The sequence below is a fragment of the Podarcis bocagei genome, assembly GCF_964188305.1.
Source record: "Podarcis bocagei genome assembly, chromosome: 12".
NCBI classification, from domain to species: Eukaryota; Metazoa; Chordata; class Lepidosauria; order Squamata; family Lacertidae; genus Podarcis; species Podarcis bocagei.
The window spans coordinates 40553118-40568978 of record NC_138137.1 but is presented as its reverse complement, the minus strand read 5'-3'; the positions used below and the strand labels follow the sequence as shown (position 1 = coordinate 40568978).

At 43.0% G+C, this 15861-nt stretch overlaps 1 protein-coding gene and 1 long non-coding RNA gene across 11 annotated transcripts in view; both read left to right on the top strand.

The window, feature by feature from the left end:
• ABI1 (abl interactor 1) overlaps positions 1–15861 on the top strand; it is a 102960-nt gene that overhangs the window by 83244 nt on the left and 3855 nt on the right. For 2 of the 10 annotated variants that reach the window (XM_081163230.1, XM_081163232.1), the window contains 5 exons: positions 2813–2913; positions 4852–4935; positions 7573–7749; positions 10810–10896; positions 14792–14977. In XM_081163230.1, coding sequence (XP_081019356.1) covers positions 2813–2913; positions 4852–4935; positions 7573–7749; positions 10810–10896; positions 14792–14977 — 635 coding nt within the window. The remainder of the gene's footprint in view (positions 1–2812; positions 2914–4851; positions 4936–7572; positions 7750–10809; positions 10897–14791; positions 14978–15861) is intronic. The other 8 variants (XM_081163233.1, XM_081163235.1, XM_081163236.1 and 5 more) reach the window with 5 other exon arrangements.
• On the top strand, positions 10903–12745 carry LOC308569436. The gene is made up of 2 exons (XR_014000732.1): positions 10903–11782; positions 12145–12745. It is a non-coding gene; the product is annotated as an uncharacterized lncRNA (long non-coding RNA).

Here is a 15861-nt window from a genome sequence, read left to right as displayed (position 1 = left end):
ATTAATTATTGAATTATTATTTTTTTATACTCCACCTTTTTCCCTGATGGGACTCAAAACGGCTTACAGATAAAAACAAGAATCGTTAAAAACACAGGGGAAAAACCAATCATTAAAAAGCAATTTAACATGAATAGAATTAAAACCATAGACATATATAAAATCTGTTTAAAACACGCAAATAATTGCACATTACTAAATATAAATTGGGACGCGGGTGGCGCTGTGGGTAAAACCTCAGTGCCTAGGACTTGCCGATTGCAAGGTCGGCGTTTCGAACCCCGCGGCGGGGTGCACTCCCGTCCCAGCGCCTGCCAACCTAGCAGTTCGAAAGCACCTCCGGGTGCAAGTAGATAAATAGGGACCGCTTTATAGCGGGAAGGTAAACGGCATTCCGTGTGCTGCGCTGGCTCGCCAGATGCAGCTTGTCACGCTGGCCACGTGACCCGGAAGTGTCTGCAGACAGCGCTGGCTCCTGGCCTCTAGAGTGAGATGAGCGCACAACCCTAGAGTCTGTCAAGACTGGCCCGTACGGGCAGGGGTACCTTTACCTTTACTAAATATAAATGACTAATAAATAATGATAGTTTGATTGGGGAGGGTTCAGACATGCCGAGCTTCTCACACCTGTAGTTTGATGTAGTAAAATTCCACGTGATTCTTCTGGACATATAATTTGGCCACTATCTACAAATGGCATGCAAAATTTGTTCCCTCATTCTTCAGTCTACATTCCCAGACTTTTATTAGAGGTTTCTTCTGAATGAACAGAACCACCTTCTTATTCAAAATTGGCTCCCTGTGAGTGTCAATAAAACTTTGGAGAAGAATAGAACACAGCTGCTGGCTGTAGTGGAATAGAGGTTAGAATTTTCAGCACTGTGGCTTATACTGCATTAATGCTTAAAGACATACCAATGGTCATTGTAATGAGCGGGCTGTGATTTGATTTTTATTTTTTTTTGGAGCAGTGTAATGGAAGCTTATAAACCCAGCACTTGCTGCTGAGCTTGAAAAATGACAATAGTTCTATTTTGAGAGAGGCTGCAGTCACTTAAAACACTGTCTTATTTAAAACGGTTGCATAAATGTGTTTTTGTACATTCATTATTTGAGGCAGCGGAAATGGACTCTTCAGTGTCATGTAAGTGGTTTGTGGTACGGGATTCAGCTGCAGCCATGGCAACAGGTTCAAGATCCTTGGCATGCAGAGCACTAATTTTTCTGGGAATAATCTCTGATCATGGTAGCAATCTTTATTTCTTCTCTTTCATGTAGGGGTGTGTGTGTGTGTGTGTGTGTGTGTGCGCGCGTGAGAGAGAGAGAGACTGATTTTTTTTATGCTTGTTGCTTGCCGCTTTGTCTTGTGATGTTTGTGGATAATTGGAAGCAGTGGGTAGTATATTTTTAATTTGTTCTTTTGTACTGTTGTCTCAATGGCTCTCAGATTAGCCGGCAGCATGTTTAACTTCCTTCTTTTTGTATCTGACTGGTCTGCATCCATGTGGGTCATTTTCTCCAGCTTCTGACTCACCCAAAAGCACACTGAAGCACTATTCCAATACGTAGCGAAGGTGGAGGGTCAGACTGAGACCATGCTCACCCGGATAGCATCATCATTGTCACTTTATTTGCACGCTTCCTTTGCACGAACAAAACATTTTCTCAAAGCTGCTACAACAGTGAGAGCGGTGACACATCACAAAATCAACCATTGCAAGAACAATTTGATAACAGCAGCAATAATGAAGCAGGAAAGTGATAGCAAATGTAACGGCATGCAGCAAAAACAACATTTCAGTAGTATAAATGGAGTAATGTTATACCTTTTGGCAGCAGCATACTTAACAAGGGCGTCTCAACAGTCTCAGCTTGGTCCTAGATGCTCTCTACCCACTGCTTCTTTGCCAACTACAAATTGGACAAGGACCAAGTTACTCTGATCAAATATCAAGGTCTCAGCTTCTCCAAAGGGTCTCTGTCCCTTTCGCATCCCTATTCAGACAACATTAAGGAGCTAAACTGGGGTCATGGATAGGTTGATGAATGCATATTATATCACTACCAGTATAGTTTCACCCAGGAAAACCTGTCCTTAGGTGTGAATTGCTGTTGCGTTAAACATCTATAAATAAGCTCCGTTCTCCACTGTCCTCACCAGATGTGTTTAGGAGATATGTTTTCTTTCTCACTAGGTTGGCTGACAGCTTAATGAACAGAGTGTTAAACAAAATTCACCAACACTCCCAACACTTCACCTTCTTCCGGTGCTTTTTCACAACAATCCTAATGTGTAGTGCCACTCTGATATTTTGGGAACAAGGAAACCTTTTCCAGAGTACATGGCACCAGAGTTGCAAATTGCTGATGTTTTGACACCTTTAACATGCAATTTATCACCCTTAATTACTTTAGGGTGTCTGTAACCATTTAGGAACATTATATTAGGCTAACAGTTCTTTAGTTCTCAAAACGGTTGCTTACACTTTTTAATTAAATACTCTGATAGCTGAAATGGGGGATGTATGTGAGTACGTAATGACTTAGCTAATTACTTCTGTATCTGTTAGAATTTTGAGCATTCTTCTCTGCTGATACGATAATAAGAGGCAGGGATCTCTCCCTCCCTTCCTTTTTTGGGGGTGGGGTGGGCGGATTTAATTTATAGCTCTTGGCTTTGTCGTGAAATTGAGGTAATTTGTCACACTATTGACCTGGATTCATTTTCAAGTATAACATGTATTAGAATAATTGTTCTTGAAAGACATCTATTTATCTGCTTGGACCTTTTGTTATTTTATTTTTTGAACAGTGGCAGTAGTGGCGGAAGTGGCAGTCGAGAAAATAGCGGAAGCAGCAGTATTGGCATTCCCATTGCCGTGCCTACACCTTCACCTCCGACTATTGGCCAAGGTATTTTCCAAGAAGCGCCTTAAACAATATCCTATGTAATAAACGGGATTAATTTAGATACTGGATGAAGTTAATAGTTTTCAATTGTGCAAGTAAGTGAAGGGACCACCAGGACTCACTGGCTTGCTAGACAGGCACAACATAGGACTCAAGTTTTCAGTAGCACAATAAAGGGCATTCAATAAAGGTGTTGATTTCAGTAGGCTGCTACTGAAATGTGTCTTCAAATAAAGGCAAAATAAATATTCAGTGCTAGTTATCCAGGCACTACTCATATAGTTATATTACAGCCTTCCCCAACCTGGTGCCCTCCACATGCTGTTGTTGGACTCCCAACTCCCATCGGCCCCTGCCGGCATGACCAATAGTCAGGGATGATGGGAGTTGTGGTCCGACAACATCTGGAGGGCCACAGGTTCTCCAGCCCTGAGTTGAATGCAAAAAAAATCACATTGCATTAATATGGTAAAATGCAGTTTTGTCCACAATAGGGAACTCAGCTCATAAAAATTGTGGATTTATGCAATAAACCACCTTCCTTCACAATTTAGATTAGCTTCCTCAACTATTATTCTTTCTCACGCTATCTGGGTTTGCCTAATTCAAATGATTAAGTGGGTTGAGATGGAGAATACTTTGTTCCATGTAGATTGCCCTGTCGTTCAATTGGATTTCTAGGAAGGGCTGAGAACGTGGACTATGTTAGGACCGGAAAACACAGAAAGATTATAATCAAAGAAAAGCTTTCAGATTTCCTCAGAGAAGCAGTTAGAATTCATTCGTCTATTCAGTGGGTGTAGTTTATTTTTAAAAGAGGCCTTGAGAAAATGCTGCAGGTTTTCTTCAATTTTCAAAGGGTAGCTGAATCATCATGTTGAATTTTTTTTTTAACGTAGGGGTACCATGATGATCCAAGCACAAGCTGGAGAGGATTGAAATCTATTAGGATGGCATTCAACTAAGTTTTGCTTGGAGTAAGCCAAGTCAGGTCCATGAATTTCAGTGGGTCTACTCTTGGTGAAACTCAGTTGACTACCACTCTTACTTCTCAATGGAAACTACTTCCTTGTGGTGGGGAAACCATTCATCTAAGCAGAATCAGACAAATGTGGAACTAAATCTAAGCTGGAATTTTGTGACTTCTGCTACTGAATTGTTCTTGGTCTTGCCATCTTGATATACAGTATGCTTCCTCCTTTTGGGGTGTACAAACAAATTTTGAATACTTCTTTTGCATGCGCATAGGCCCTTTCCCTGCAAATGTCAGATGAAATGTTAATTCAGCCTGGGGGTAAGGAATTGCAAGTCTACACAGACATGGGACCATTATCTGGGCCAAGGCTCATATTTTGTGCCCCCCATTGACTAATGACTCTCTTACTGAGTATTGTGAGATGGATTTAAATGGCCCTATAGCCTTCCTGAAGTTGTAGGCCATTTAGTGTTGTGGAATGGATGCAGGCAGCTGTATTCCCTTCCCCAACCTGGTGTCTTCCGTATGTTTGGGACTGCAGCTCCCATCATCCTTGACCATTGGCCAAGCCGTTTTGGGATGGTGGGAATTACAGTCCAGAAATATCCACAGGGCACCCAGTTGGGGGAAAGCTAGATGTCATGGTGTCCACTTGGGAACTCAACCACAGAGTGCATGTAACCATGCAGAGAGATATGATGCCATATGCTGGAGGGGGCGCTTTATCCTGCCCTTCCCCCTCTCTTGGTTTTTGATGAGTTCTGTCGGATGGGCATGGTAAAATATGCTTGGCCACGTGATGGAGTGGAAATGGACCTCCACTTGGCTGAATCGGCCTCCCAGTGACTTCACAAGCAGCCAACACCACATTGTAAATGGGGCACCTTCATCTGCCCAGCATTTTCACCAAAAGTCAAAAGGTTAAGCTCTGGATCAAGGCCTGACTTGGCAATCTATTTTAATAGCACACATATCTGCTCCTCCTCCTCCTCCTGAAGCTCCACCAGCACCACCAATGCCCCCACCTCTGGTCATGGGCAGTGTGATAGGTGAGACCTCTTGAAAGAGCTGGCATTATTGCAGTTCTTTAACAAAAATACTTAATCAACTCCCCCTTTGTTCACTAATGAATGTATACATCCTGGGTTGTGTTGTGTGCATTTGTCCTGCTACAGTAATAGAAGCTTGGGGGTTTAACCAATCTAACCCCAACTAATTTTTTTCTGTGGTGAAAGCCTCTGAAAGTTTAAATATAGACACAGGAATCTGCCTTTATAGTGAGTGTCACTTATTACAAATAGCCTAGTATTGCCTATTACAGGCATAGGCAAACACTGGCCCTCCATATGTTTAGGACTACAATTCCCATCATCCCTGACCACTGGCCCCGTTAGCTAGGGATGATGGGAATTGTAGTCCCAAACATCTGGAGGGCCAGAGTTTGCCTATGCCTGGCCTATTATGCTATTAGGCAGTACTTTCCCAAGGTCATTGTACAAGATCCTTTGATGAGGATGTACCATAGATTGGGCCTTATGGGTGCAAATATCTGCTCTGCCGTATATATCACCCAAATGTACATTGTTGTACATGGGTGAGCTACCTTTAGTCATTTTTGTGGTTTGCCTTTAAAACAAAAACCAAAAAAACCTCTGATCCTGTGGCCCACTGCTATTGCTTAAATTTACAAAGCCAGAGTGCCTAATTTGTGTTTATGTAGTATGTATGTCTGTTCCGAAGCAGAAGGGCACCTTGCATTACAAGAATCTGAACTAGCAGGCACCAGGTGGTGTGCCAGAAATGGGCAAGTGCCTGTGATCTGTTTTCTGCTCCCCCAAATCCACATTATGCATTCAGAAAACTTGTTGGTAATGTGGTATTCAGAATAATTAGATATAACCAATTCAGGGGGGCACAGATCCTACAGTCTCGTGTTCAAAAGTAACTCATGTGTAGATCATGTGTCAATTTCACACATTCTTATGTTCTTGGATATATTGCATAAATGTGATATATGTGCATAAAGCACATTGGGGTGACCCTGCCTTTTTTTGATGGCTTGCCCTGAAGTGGTGAGCAGTGCTTTTTACTACATTTAGCATGCATTATAAATTAACTCGAAACTGGACCACCAGCGTGGGTCTTAGCCATAGGTAGTCTTATGCTTTCTTGAAACCACACAGCATTTGACTCTCAAAGTGCAACTTTTAAAACTTTTTAACTTGAAATGTTTAATTTAAGCCAGGGGGGGGGAAGATGTGGCCCCCTGAAAGCTTTTGGATCCAAGACCCCATCAGTTCCCACCAACAGGGCTTAGTCATACTGGCCACATGACCCGGAAGCTGTACGCCGGCTCCCTCAGCCAATAAAGCGAGATGAGCACCGCAACCCCAGAGTCGGTCATGACTGGATCTAATGGTCAGGGGCCCCTTTACCTTTTACCCAATAAACAGAATAATGGTTTTGGTTGGGACTCTATATTCAGTAGCACAATACAAGGCATTGACGATTTGTGTTGTGTTAGCATTGGTCTTTAGCATGCCTTTGATTTCACAAACGTTAAAAGCTGAAATAACTACTAGTTATGTAGGCACTACTCATAGTTACGCTGATTGCTTTACTGCAGCCTTTCCCACCCTTTTGCCCTCCGAATGCGATTGAACTCCAGCTCTTAGTAGCCCCAGCAAGCATGGTTGATGGTAGCAATGGGCAAAGACCATTTATAGAGCAACAGGCTGAGGAAGGCTGCTCTGTAACAGGCAGACAGCAGGAGGATGCTTTTTGCTTTGACGTGAACTTGAGAGGCTTTGACCCAGATAACATTGGTAAATGTTCTAATACTAGGTGAAATAGAGTTTGTATAACCTTATGGTATGCTTTACGGCACACATACACCTGTTCAAAGTAATGGTGTGTTTGACTGTCTTAACTAAGACAGCTTTAGCAAACGAGAGTTACAAGTTCAACTAGTGAATGTGAACTTTTACCTTACCAAAGAGAGAAAACTTGCATAGCTAAGTAGATAACAACTGATAATCATTGTTTATAGCACTTCCCTTGGGCGAAGTTTTTACCTTCTTTATTGATCTGAAACCTGGGAGATATCAAACACATTTTGGATTTGTACTGAGGGCTCCAATGTGTTAATGATGTAAACTCTATGTGGGACCTCATGCCTTCTGTTTTATGCACAAGAAGAGTTCAAGGGCTAGTCCATTGAAGACTGTTTTTCAGAACACTATTCATACTTGTAACAGCATGGAAGAAATAATGTCAGCTATTGTCCAGATAATATAAAAAGCAATACATTTATACTTGTTGAATTCAGTGTAGGTAACACGATTCTATCTGCAGCACATCCTGCATATTTAAATGGTTCCAGTAGCTCTGGAAGCCATAAGGATCAAGTTTAATGAAGTTTTAGAGTTTAATAGCATTGTGCATTTTCAGAAGTTAAAACTATAAATAAAGAAGAGTAAATTTCAGCCCTGCCCCTTCAACATTAAGTAGCCTACTTCCAAATCTTCTGCTCCATCAATTTTCATCACTGGGGTCTTGGGGTTCCATATGTTTGCTGTACTGTGGGCTTTGTACGTGCTCCCTCCTGGTTTTCTGCACTCTCTCCCCAAGTGTTATTATTTTTGCTTATCTCTTTTTGTTGGTTCCTTTTGGTGCCTGCTTTTCAGCTGCTCCTGGGTCAGCTCCTGGTTCCCAGTATGGCACTATGACCAGGCAGATATCCCGACACAACTCTACCACTTCTTCGGCCTCTTCTGGTGGATTTAGGCGGAATCCTTCTGTGACTGCCTCGTTTTCTGCTCAGCCTCATGTTAATGGCGGTCCTCTCTATTCTCAAAACTCAAGTAAGCTGCTGGGTTACTACAGAGCCCAGAACTCCTGGGGTCGCTTTTGTGATTTGATAGCTTTGCATTTCTCTTGATTTATCCATAATTTGGTGACTAAGGTCTGGTTCAGATGAAACAAGTCTGCACGCTCCATCATAGTCTCTCTGTTCTCTTTCATCTGTTCTGTGTTTGGCTTTGAAACTTCTGTTGTGGTTTAGTAAATCACTGTTTCCTGTTCCATCTGAACCAGAAAACTGTGGTTTAATCTCTTATGATTACATATCAGGATCTGGCCATGGTTTTATTAGACCAAGATTGTTACACCTGAACTGGGCCTAGAAAATACACACAGTATATTTTGCTACATAATAATTTGTTTGAAAGAAATATGTTTTTAAACTAGGAGTGAATGTGACTTGTGTTTTTTTCTTCAGCACTGAATAACCGTCCATGGTGTTAGAAGGACTTTCTTAAAAATCTTGTTTAGTTTCTCACCCTTTTAGCCCTTTCCTTGTCCTCCAGCTTCAGCTGTAGTGTTTTTGTTCCTATTATGATCAGCTATAAATTATCAGGGAGCCAGGTTAGAAATCTGACCCATAACCTGGAAGAGTAGGCCTCCTTTCCCAATTCAGACAGCCACCTTTAGTGTTCCTCCCTGTTTATATGGAGATGTTACATTTGAATATGGTATAGGCACTTGCAATCAAACACATATAGTTCACGATTCAGACTACTGATTACCATATTTTGTGGAGGAGATCAGCTTTGCAATTTGGGTCTCTGCATATTGGATTGTATGCGCTGTAGCTGAATGCAGTGTCCCCATGTACGTGTGGTTCACATCAGATGTTCAGGTACACGTTTGTCCCCTTCTACGCATTGTACTGCAACATGCGGTGAGGGACCTATTGTCTGATCCAGCCCATTGTGTTGAAATGGTGAATTAAATTTGCACTACTAGTTAGTTGGCTGCCTGTCCATGTTCAGAGGTAAAGTATGTGAAAATACAGAGAAACGGTCCTGTCACGTTCAGCGGGCGGCTTTCAGTAGGACAGAAATATCCTCGTGAAATGTCCTAATCATTTTAGCATTCTTGTTTTTGTATGTGTTTTTTTTTTTTTTTGTATTGCAAGCTTTTGTTCAAATACAGGCGCAAGGCCGATATATGAGTAGTGTGCCATGCTTTAAATAATAGCCTCTAGCCACTAATTTTAACTTGTCAGTTGTTTTCATCCTTTTCTGAAACTTAATGATTTAACATCCTAGTCTTGACAGTATAGCTTCCAGGTTTCCCAGTTCCCTTGGACTGCATTTTTCATGCCAGGCGCAGACCTAATTTGTAGCCTTTGTGGGGAGAGGAGAAAGAGAATTCAGGAGGTGGGGGGGACGGGACTGGAAGTGAGATCTCTTCAAAACAGTCCATCATGGTGTGTTTCAGTTACACTGGCACATTGGGGAGGCTAGCTTGTTTCAAAGTTAACTCGGTGCTCAGATTTAATTGTCGAAAGAGGAATGCTGAATTCCAGCATTGTTTAAAATTACTGCGTACTTGGCAGTCTAGAACCTGTTTCAAAGTTGCGATCCCGGTCCTACTACTGTGCTGAATGTGGGGCCTTCAAGATGCTTTGAATCTAGATTGGATGAAATGCTAAAATAAAAATGTTCCCATCCCCTAAAAATTCTGGCTCCGTCCTGCTGTCCCATCTAACTCCTCTTGAGACAAACATCTTCATACACAGCTTGCTCTGGTGGGTGTGTATACAAAGCTCATTTCAAAGATGAAAATGGTCCCTTAATTCTGCATGCAGCTCAGGCACTGACGAAGTGGACTTTGAAGGATTAGTGGCATGGCTGCTAATGAGGTAGAACTTCTGTCTCCATCTGATGTAGACTCAACAGACTTTGTGGAGGCTTGCAGTCATGCACATGCAAGATTGGTGACTAACACACTCAGTCACACCTTGTTGGCTATCCTCACAAGTCCTTTAAATTACCTCTTTTCTCCTTCCCATGAACCTAAGGAAGGAAGGAAATTTGAGGGTCCCTCTGCAGAAGACTCAGAACACAGATTCGTCGCTATGGGCTTGCTTAACATGCCATTGTCATCTTTTAAACATGGGCCTTTGCTTGGCCTTCAGGATTCTCTGTGCTCTTTGACTGCCTTGTCAGCCCCAAAGATCCTTCCTGGTGATGCTGAACAGAAGAGCACAGAATCCTTGCTGTAAGAAGCTGAAAACGAGGTAGCTTCATCCTGCACCATTCTGATACCCCTGGAATGCAATAATAAATGAAGCCCTTTACAAATATGTCCCATGAAGCTTGACTGATAGGCAGAGACAAAGTCATTTTATTTTTAGGGATATGCTGACATGTTTATTTGCTAGTTCTCTTGAATTGTGGATTTTCTTGAATTGCAGTTCAGCAGAAAAAAGCCATCTCTTCTGAAAACAAATTGCTTTCCTAAAAGCCTTCCTGAAGGGATGCACAAAGCTGCTTCAAAATATAAAATTATAAAACAACGTAGTATATTCAGTCTTACACAGAAGGGCGGGGCTCCATAGACAAATCCCCTCCGTAACCATTGCCGTTTTCTGGCTTGTTTATTTCAATGCTCGCTGCATAGCAGAGCTCCTATTGAGCTCCTTCCCATGGCATTTTACTGTGAAAAGTATCCTCTTGCTAAAACACAAATTGCACTTTCCCCTCACGCCCTGCCAGTTCCTGCAAGATTTTGCTGCAGGATGTCAGGACGTCTGGGTTTAAAGCAGGAAAAAGGAAGAGTTTTGTTCAAATCAACAAGAGAAACCTCGGAAAGGGAAGTGTGGATTTTAGCCTCATCCGTAGTTGGCCCCCCACCGCCCCTTAATGGAGTTACAAATTGGCAAAAAATGCCGTTCAGCAGTGGTTGTATTGCTGGGAAAGCAAACTTTGAAGGAGGTCCTGCTGTGTGCATTCCTGTTGTTCATTGCATACCTTGTTTTGTGGTCCATTGTTAATGACAGCTGCTTTTTGTTTTTGTTTTCCTTCTCCTGTATCTGTGTTTACTTCTCCCGTTTATGGCGTGTGTGTCGCTTCCAGTTTCTATTGCTCCACCCCCTCCCCCTATGCCTCAGTTGACTCCACAGATACCTCTCACAGGCTTCGTGGCCAGGGTGCAGGAAAACAGTAAGTTTGGCAGCTCAGCTTCTCCAAAGAGTAGAGCCGGTTCTCTTTCTCTCTCCTAGCATGCATGGTTGGCCAGTCAGGCTCTTTCCTTTGGTCTTTATTGGGGGGGTTTCTTTTTTTGGGGGGGGGGAGTCATTTCATTTGTTTTCTTTCCTCAGTGAGATGCTAACTCCATCTTTCATTTTAGTGCCAACATGGAACTGAAGGGGAGTGCCTTCTCTTCTGGTTTTTTTGTTTTATTTTATTTTGGCATGATGATTACTAATGACATTTTTGGAACTGTGGCTTTTCTCAAAGGGATATGTGTGTGTGCACCTGGTTCCCCTTGCCCCAGAAGAAACTGCTTTCTTTTTAAAGAGTTCAAAATGCAGTCTGGAGACTTGGTATGAGATTAGCTACAAGGGAAACACCACCAGGGAAGGCTGCAAAGTCGTCAACGTAGTCCCCCCTGCAAACTGGTGAAATCCCTCAACTTATATTTTTGACTTGGGAGACTCTCACAAAAAGGCATCAATGTGAGATGCGTTGGTTTAAAAAGCCTTTATTTTGCAACCCACAACAACTATGGACAATCCTCCGTAAAAAAGCTCAACAACTCTGAGCCATCTCCCCCCATTTTCTTGAATTTGAGCCCCCCAAAAGGGGGCGTCTTGTACACAGAAAAATACAGTAGATCTCAGATGTGTCATCCTATGGTGGCATTAGGCAAGCGAAAACACTTCTGCTCACTGAAGGGTGGGCCTCTCCAATTTTCACCAATCCCTTCAACATATTGCAGCCCTCTAAACCATATCCCTCTCTTCCCCCTCACCCCTGGCTTTTCTATACTGTCAACGCTTTCTGGAAATGATAAACGAAAGGTTCCACCCTGGTTGAAGGAAGTACAGTGGTGCCTCGCAGGACGAAATTAATTCGTTCCGCGAGTTTTTTCGCCTTGCGGTTTTTTTCGTCTTGCGAAGCACGGTGTCGGGAAAGTTTTGGAAAAGCTTCAAAAATCACCAAAGTCTTCAAAAACCTCAAAAAAGGCTACCACACCGTGTGCTATGAGTTGCTCTTCGAAGTCAAGTCGCAACTGTATTAACGGTTTTAAGAAAAAGGAAACAAACTTGCAAGACGGTTCTGTCTTGCAAAGCAAGCCCATAGGGAAAATCGTCTTGCGAAGCAACTCAAAAAACCAAAAACCCTTTTGTTTTGCGAGTTTTCCGCCTTGCGAGGCATTCGTCTTGCGGGGCACCACTGTACTGAAAGTCCCCTGGGTGTTTTTTGGTGTTTTTTTAGGAGTGGGTTGTGATAGTGAGATGCTTTGTGCATTTTTAAAAATTACTTTGTACTCCAGTTTTTAAAATAAATATAGGAAGTGATCACCATATTCTACCCCACAAGAAACATTACATACATATACAATGTCAAACATTAAGCAAGCTGGTAAATAGTTTAGAATTAATTACATCAGCTGACACTTTGTGCATCTTGAGACATCCCTGCCCTAGTTTTGCCAATAATGCAACTGCTGGGTTGAGATTGGATGGATTACAATTTTCCTGGGCATTCCAAAGCTGAAACCAGCACGTGAAGCCGCAAAGGGAGCCTGTATTGGCTTATATGAAATACAGATGTGAAGAGTGCACTTCACGAAGCTTAAATTAACTGTGGCTAATGAGTTCTGCTCAGTGACATTCTAGAGATACGGAATATCAGGGCATGCATTTCATATTTCAGATCAATCCAAGCAATTAGTTTTGCATTTTCCCCGCTACAACATTTTAAAAGAATGAATGAACGGAAAACGATTTGGCATTAGTGCCATTTAAAAATTTGACCACTTAAAATCTCAGTAATTAAATGAAAAGGGGCATTGAGACTTCAGTTTATTATATGCCTTATTTGGTTTCTCTTCATTATATGCTAGCTTGAATTTGGGGTGTTTCGTAAAACACGCAGAGGCATCATCAGTGATATCACTGTATCTGCTGAAAAGCTTTTTTCAGGGAAAGGGAGGTTCTGATTTTAAAGCACATGTCAATACTGAGGCTCTTTTGTGCAATGAAGATTTTCATTAGCTGGACAAAACCAAGAATGCTCTATTCTGAATGAGCATTATATTTTGTTCTTAAGCTAAAGAAAATTGTGAAATGGGCATCGTTTCTCTTTAAACCCCCTGTGCCAGTTCCATATGAAATGGATCCAGTCCAGAAAATGTTACGGTTTCATGTGCATGTCTGTCTCTCGTGCTAAATGGATTGGACCAATAAATTATGGGGTGCAACCCTTTGGGAACGTTGTCTAGTCTTGTATTGGAAAAGCTGTTGTATTGCAGCAAACACATCCATTTCAGTGTGGCTTTTGCGGCAGACGCTCCCAGAGGAACGATGGGCCTATTGTCATATAACACAGCACTGACAACAACAGCTTATACTGCTGCTTACCTACTGAAGTCAGATTCTGAACTGGGTTTAGATTTTGGAGCCCTGCAGTTCCTGCACCTGTTGCCCACCCAGATGCCTTCAGGATGCTCATAAGCAAGGCATGGAAGCTGGTATTCTGAAGTATTTGGCACAGCAGCAGTTGAGCCAGAAAATAATAATAATAATAATAATAATAATAATAATAATAATAATAATAATAATAATAATAATAATAATAATAATATAATTTATTATTTATACCCTGACCATCTGGCTGGGTTTCCACAATCTTCTCACCGGGAGCCCCAATCTTTGTGCGCTTGTGCTAAGCCATGATTAAGCTTAGTGTTATGTGAGAACTGAGCCGCAGCCACTTTGTTGTGAAATACTCTTACTCAGAATGGCATCTGTTTGTGCATGGTGGGGTACATGATTGAGAATATGCAGGATTCTCTCCCTGCAGGGTTAGTCTGCAGAACTGCAATGAGGCTCCATAGAGAGTTAGAGGATGAAAGTGCTGGATCTTATTAGAGGATGAAAGTGCTGGAGCTCATCTTGCACGTTTACTGAGACAGGCTCTCTTCTGGAAACAAATGGATCCAGAAGAGGGTGACGGGTCTGGAAACCCAAGTCCTATGGGGAAGTTGAAAGAGCTGTGTGTGTATAGCCTGGAGAAGAGGGAAATTAGGGGGCAGATGTGACGGCAGCCTTCAAATACTCGAAGGGCTGGAGCACAGAAGATATCCGACTTGTTCTCTGGTGCGCTGTAGGGCAGGCAGGACTAGAACCAATGGATGGGAACTGTAGGGTAGCAGATTTCAGCTAAAGTGTAGGGGAAACCTCCTATCAAGAAGATACTTACTCAGCAGTGGAACACCCTGTCTTGGGAGATGGGTGCTTCACTGGAGGTATTTAAGAAGATGCTGGACAACATCTGGTAGGCATGGAATGATGCCTTGCAGATGCTGCACAAATGACTGCCAAGGTCTTGTCAGGCTCTTGATTCTAACTCCGTCCTTGATTCTGTTCTTCTTATCGACATCAGTGAATGCTAAAGGGGGATATAACCAAGCCAGGACTCTTAGCGATGGCTCTTTCTCTGTTTTTCAGGTACTTTGCTAACCCAGAGCAAAAATAACAAAATTGTCTTGAGCCCACACACGATATGCTTGATAATGGGCTGCAATATTTTGCAGCCCTTGGAATGTGTAGCTATTGAATGAATTCCCTTCCTGTTCTCCGCTAGCGTTCCGCTTATGATGCCTTGGAGTGTCTGCGTGGAAAACGGCACTGTTGTTACCTGGCTGCTAGTAACCTGCAAAGCCTATCTATCATAGCATTTTAACACGCAGAGCTTTTGTTTCTAATCTGTGCATGGTATGGGTAGTGCATGTCGTTAGCATCTGATAGAAGATGTGCGTCCCTGATCATGTGTTTACTTGCATTTGCACAAAACCTAACAGAGGTCCTCTTTTCCACCGACTTTCCAGTTGCTGACAGTCCAACTCCACCTCCGCCGCCGCCTCCCGATGAGATGCCCATGTTTGATGACTCCCCGCCGCCGCCACCTCCGCCACCTGTGGATTATGAAGATGAGGAGGCTGCAGTCGTGCAGTACAATGACCCGTATGCAGACGGCGATCCGGCTTGGGCACCTAAAAGCTATATTGAGAAAGGTAATGGGCGAACACGCTTGTGCCTGCAGCAGATCAGCCCCTTAGCAGCAAGGTTAAAAACGAGAGGCTTAACCTCCAAATCCCAATTTCGCTGCAAACATTCCGTGCATCCCTGTATGAAGCCTTATTCTCACAGCCTCAATATATCCCCCCTCTCAGCCCCATCTGCAAATCTGCAGTATGGGGGACAATAATGTTGACCTATCTTATAGGGTTGTTTATACAAATTACTGAGATGTTATATCAAGGGAAGCACTGCGTAGAGCGCATTGCAGCAATCCCTTTTTAAAGTCACCAGTTCCTGAACTGCTGTGGTCACGCTCTCCCAGTCCACAAACGGCATTTCTAGCTGCTGAGGCTACCTGGGCACCCAGTGACAAAGCGGGTTCCAGAAGCACCCCCAAACAGTGTACCTGCTCCTTCAGGTGAACTTCAGTCCTGTCTTAGGCAGATAAAGGATAAGTTTATTGGGTGGGGGAACCAATCACCCACAGTGTCTCCTATCTGGGGATAAAGTAGTGCCCTGTGGCACCCCATAGCATAAATGCCGGGGATCCAAAAAGCACTCCCCCAGTGCTGCCCTCTGGATTTGGTCATGAACTATTGCAGCACAGTGTCCCCAATTGCCTTTCCACAGAGCAGGTCCAGGTCAAGTTATCATGGTCAATGGTACTGAAAGCTGCAGTGAGCTCAAGAAGCTCTGCTCTCTGCAGAGGTCATCCATCAGGGTGACTAAGGGTGACTCAGTCCCATGGCCAGGCTGGAACCCAGATTGGAATAGATCTAAATAATCTGTGCTGTTTGAAATGTGTCACCATAGCTGTGCTTAGGTGCTCATCTGAACACATTAAGGGTTAAGTGGAGAAGGGGGCAGAGGCACCCAC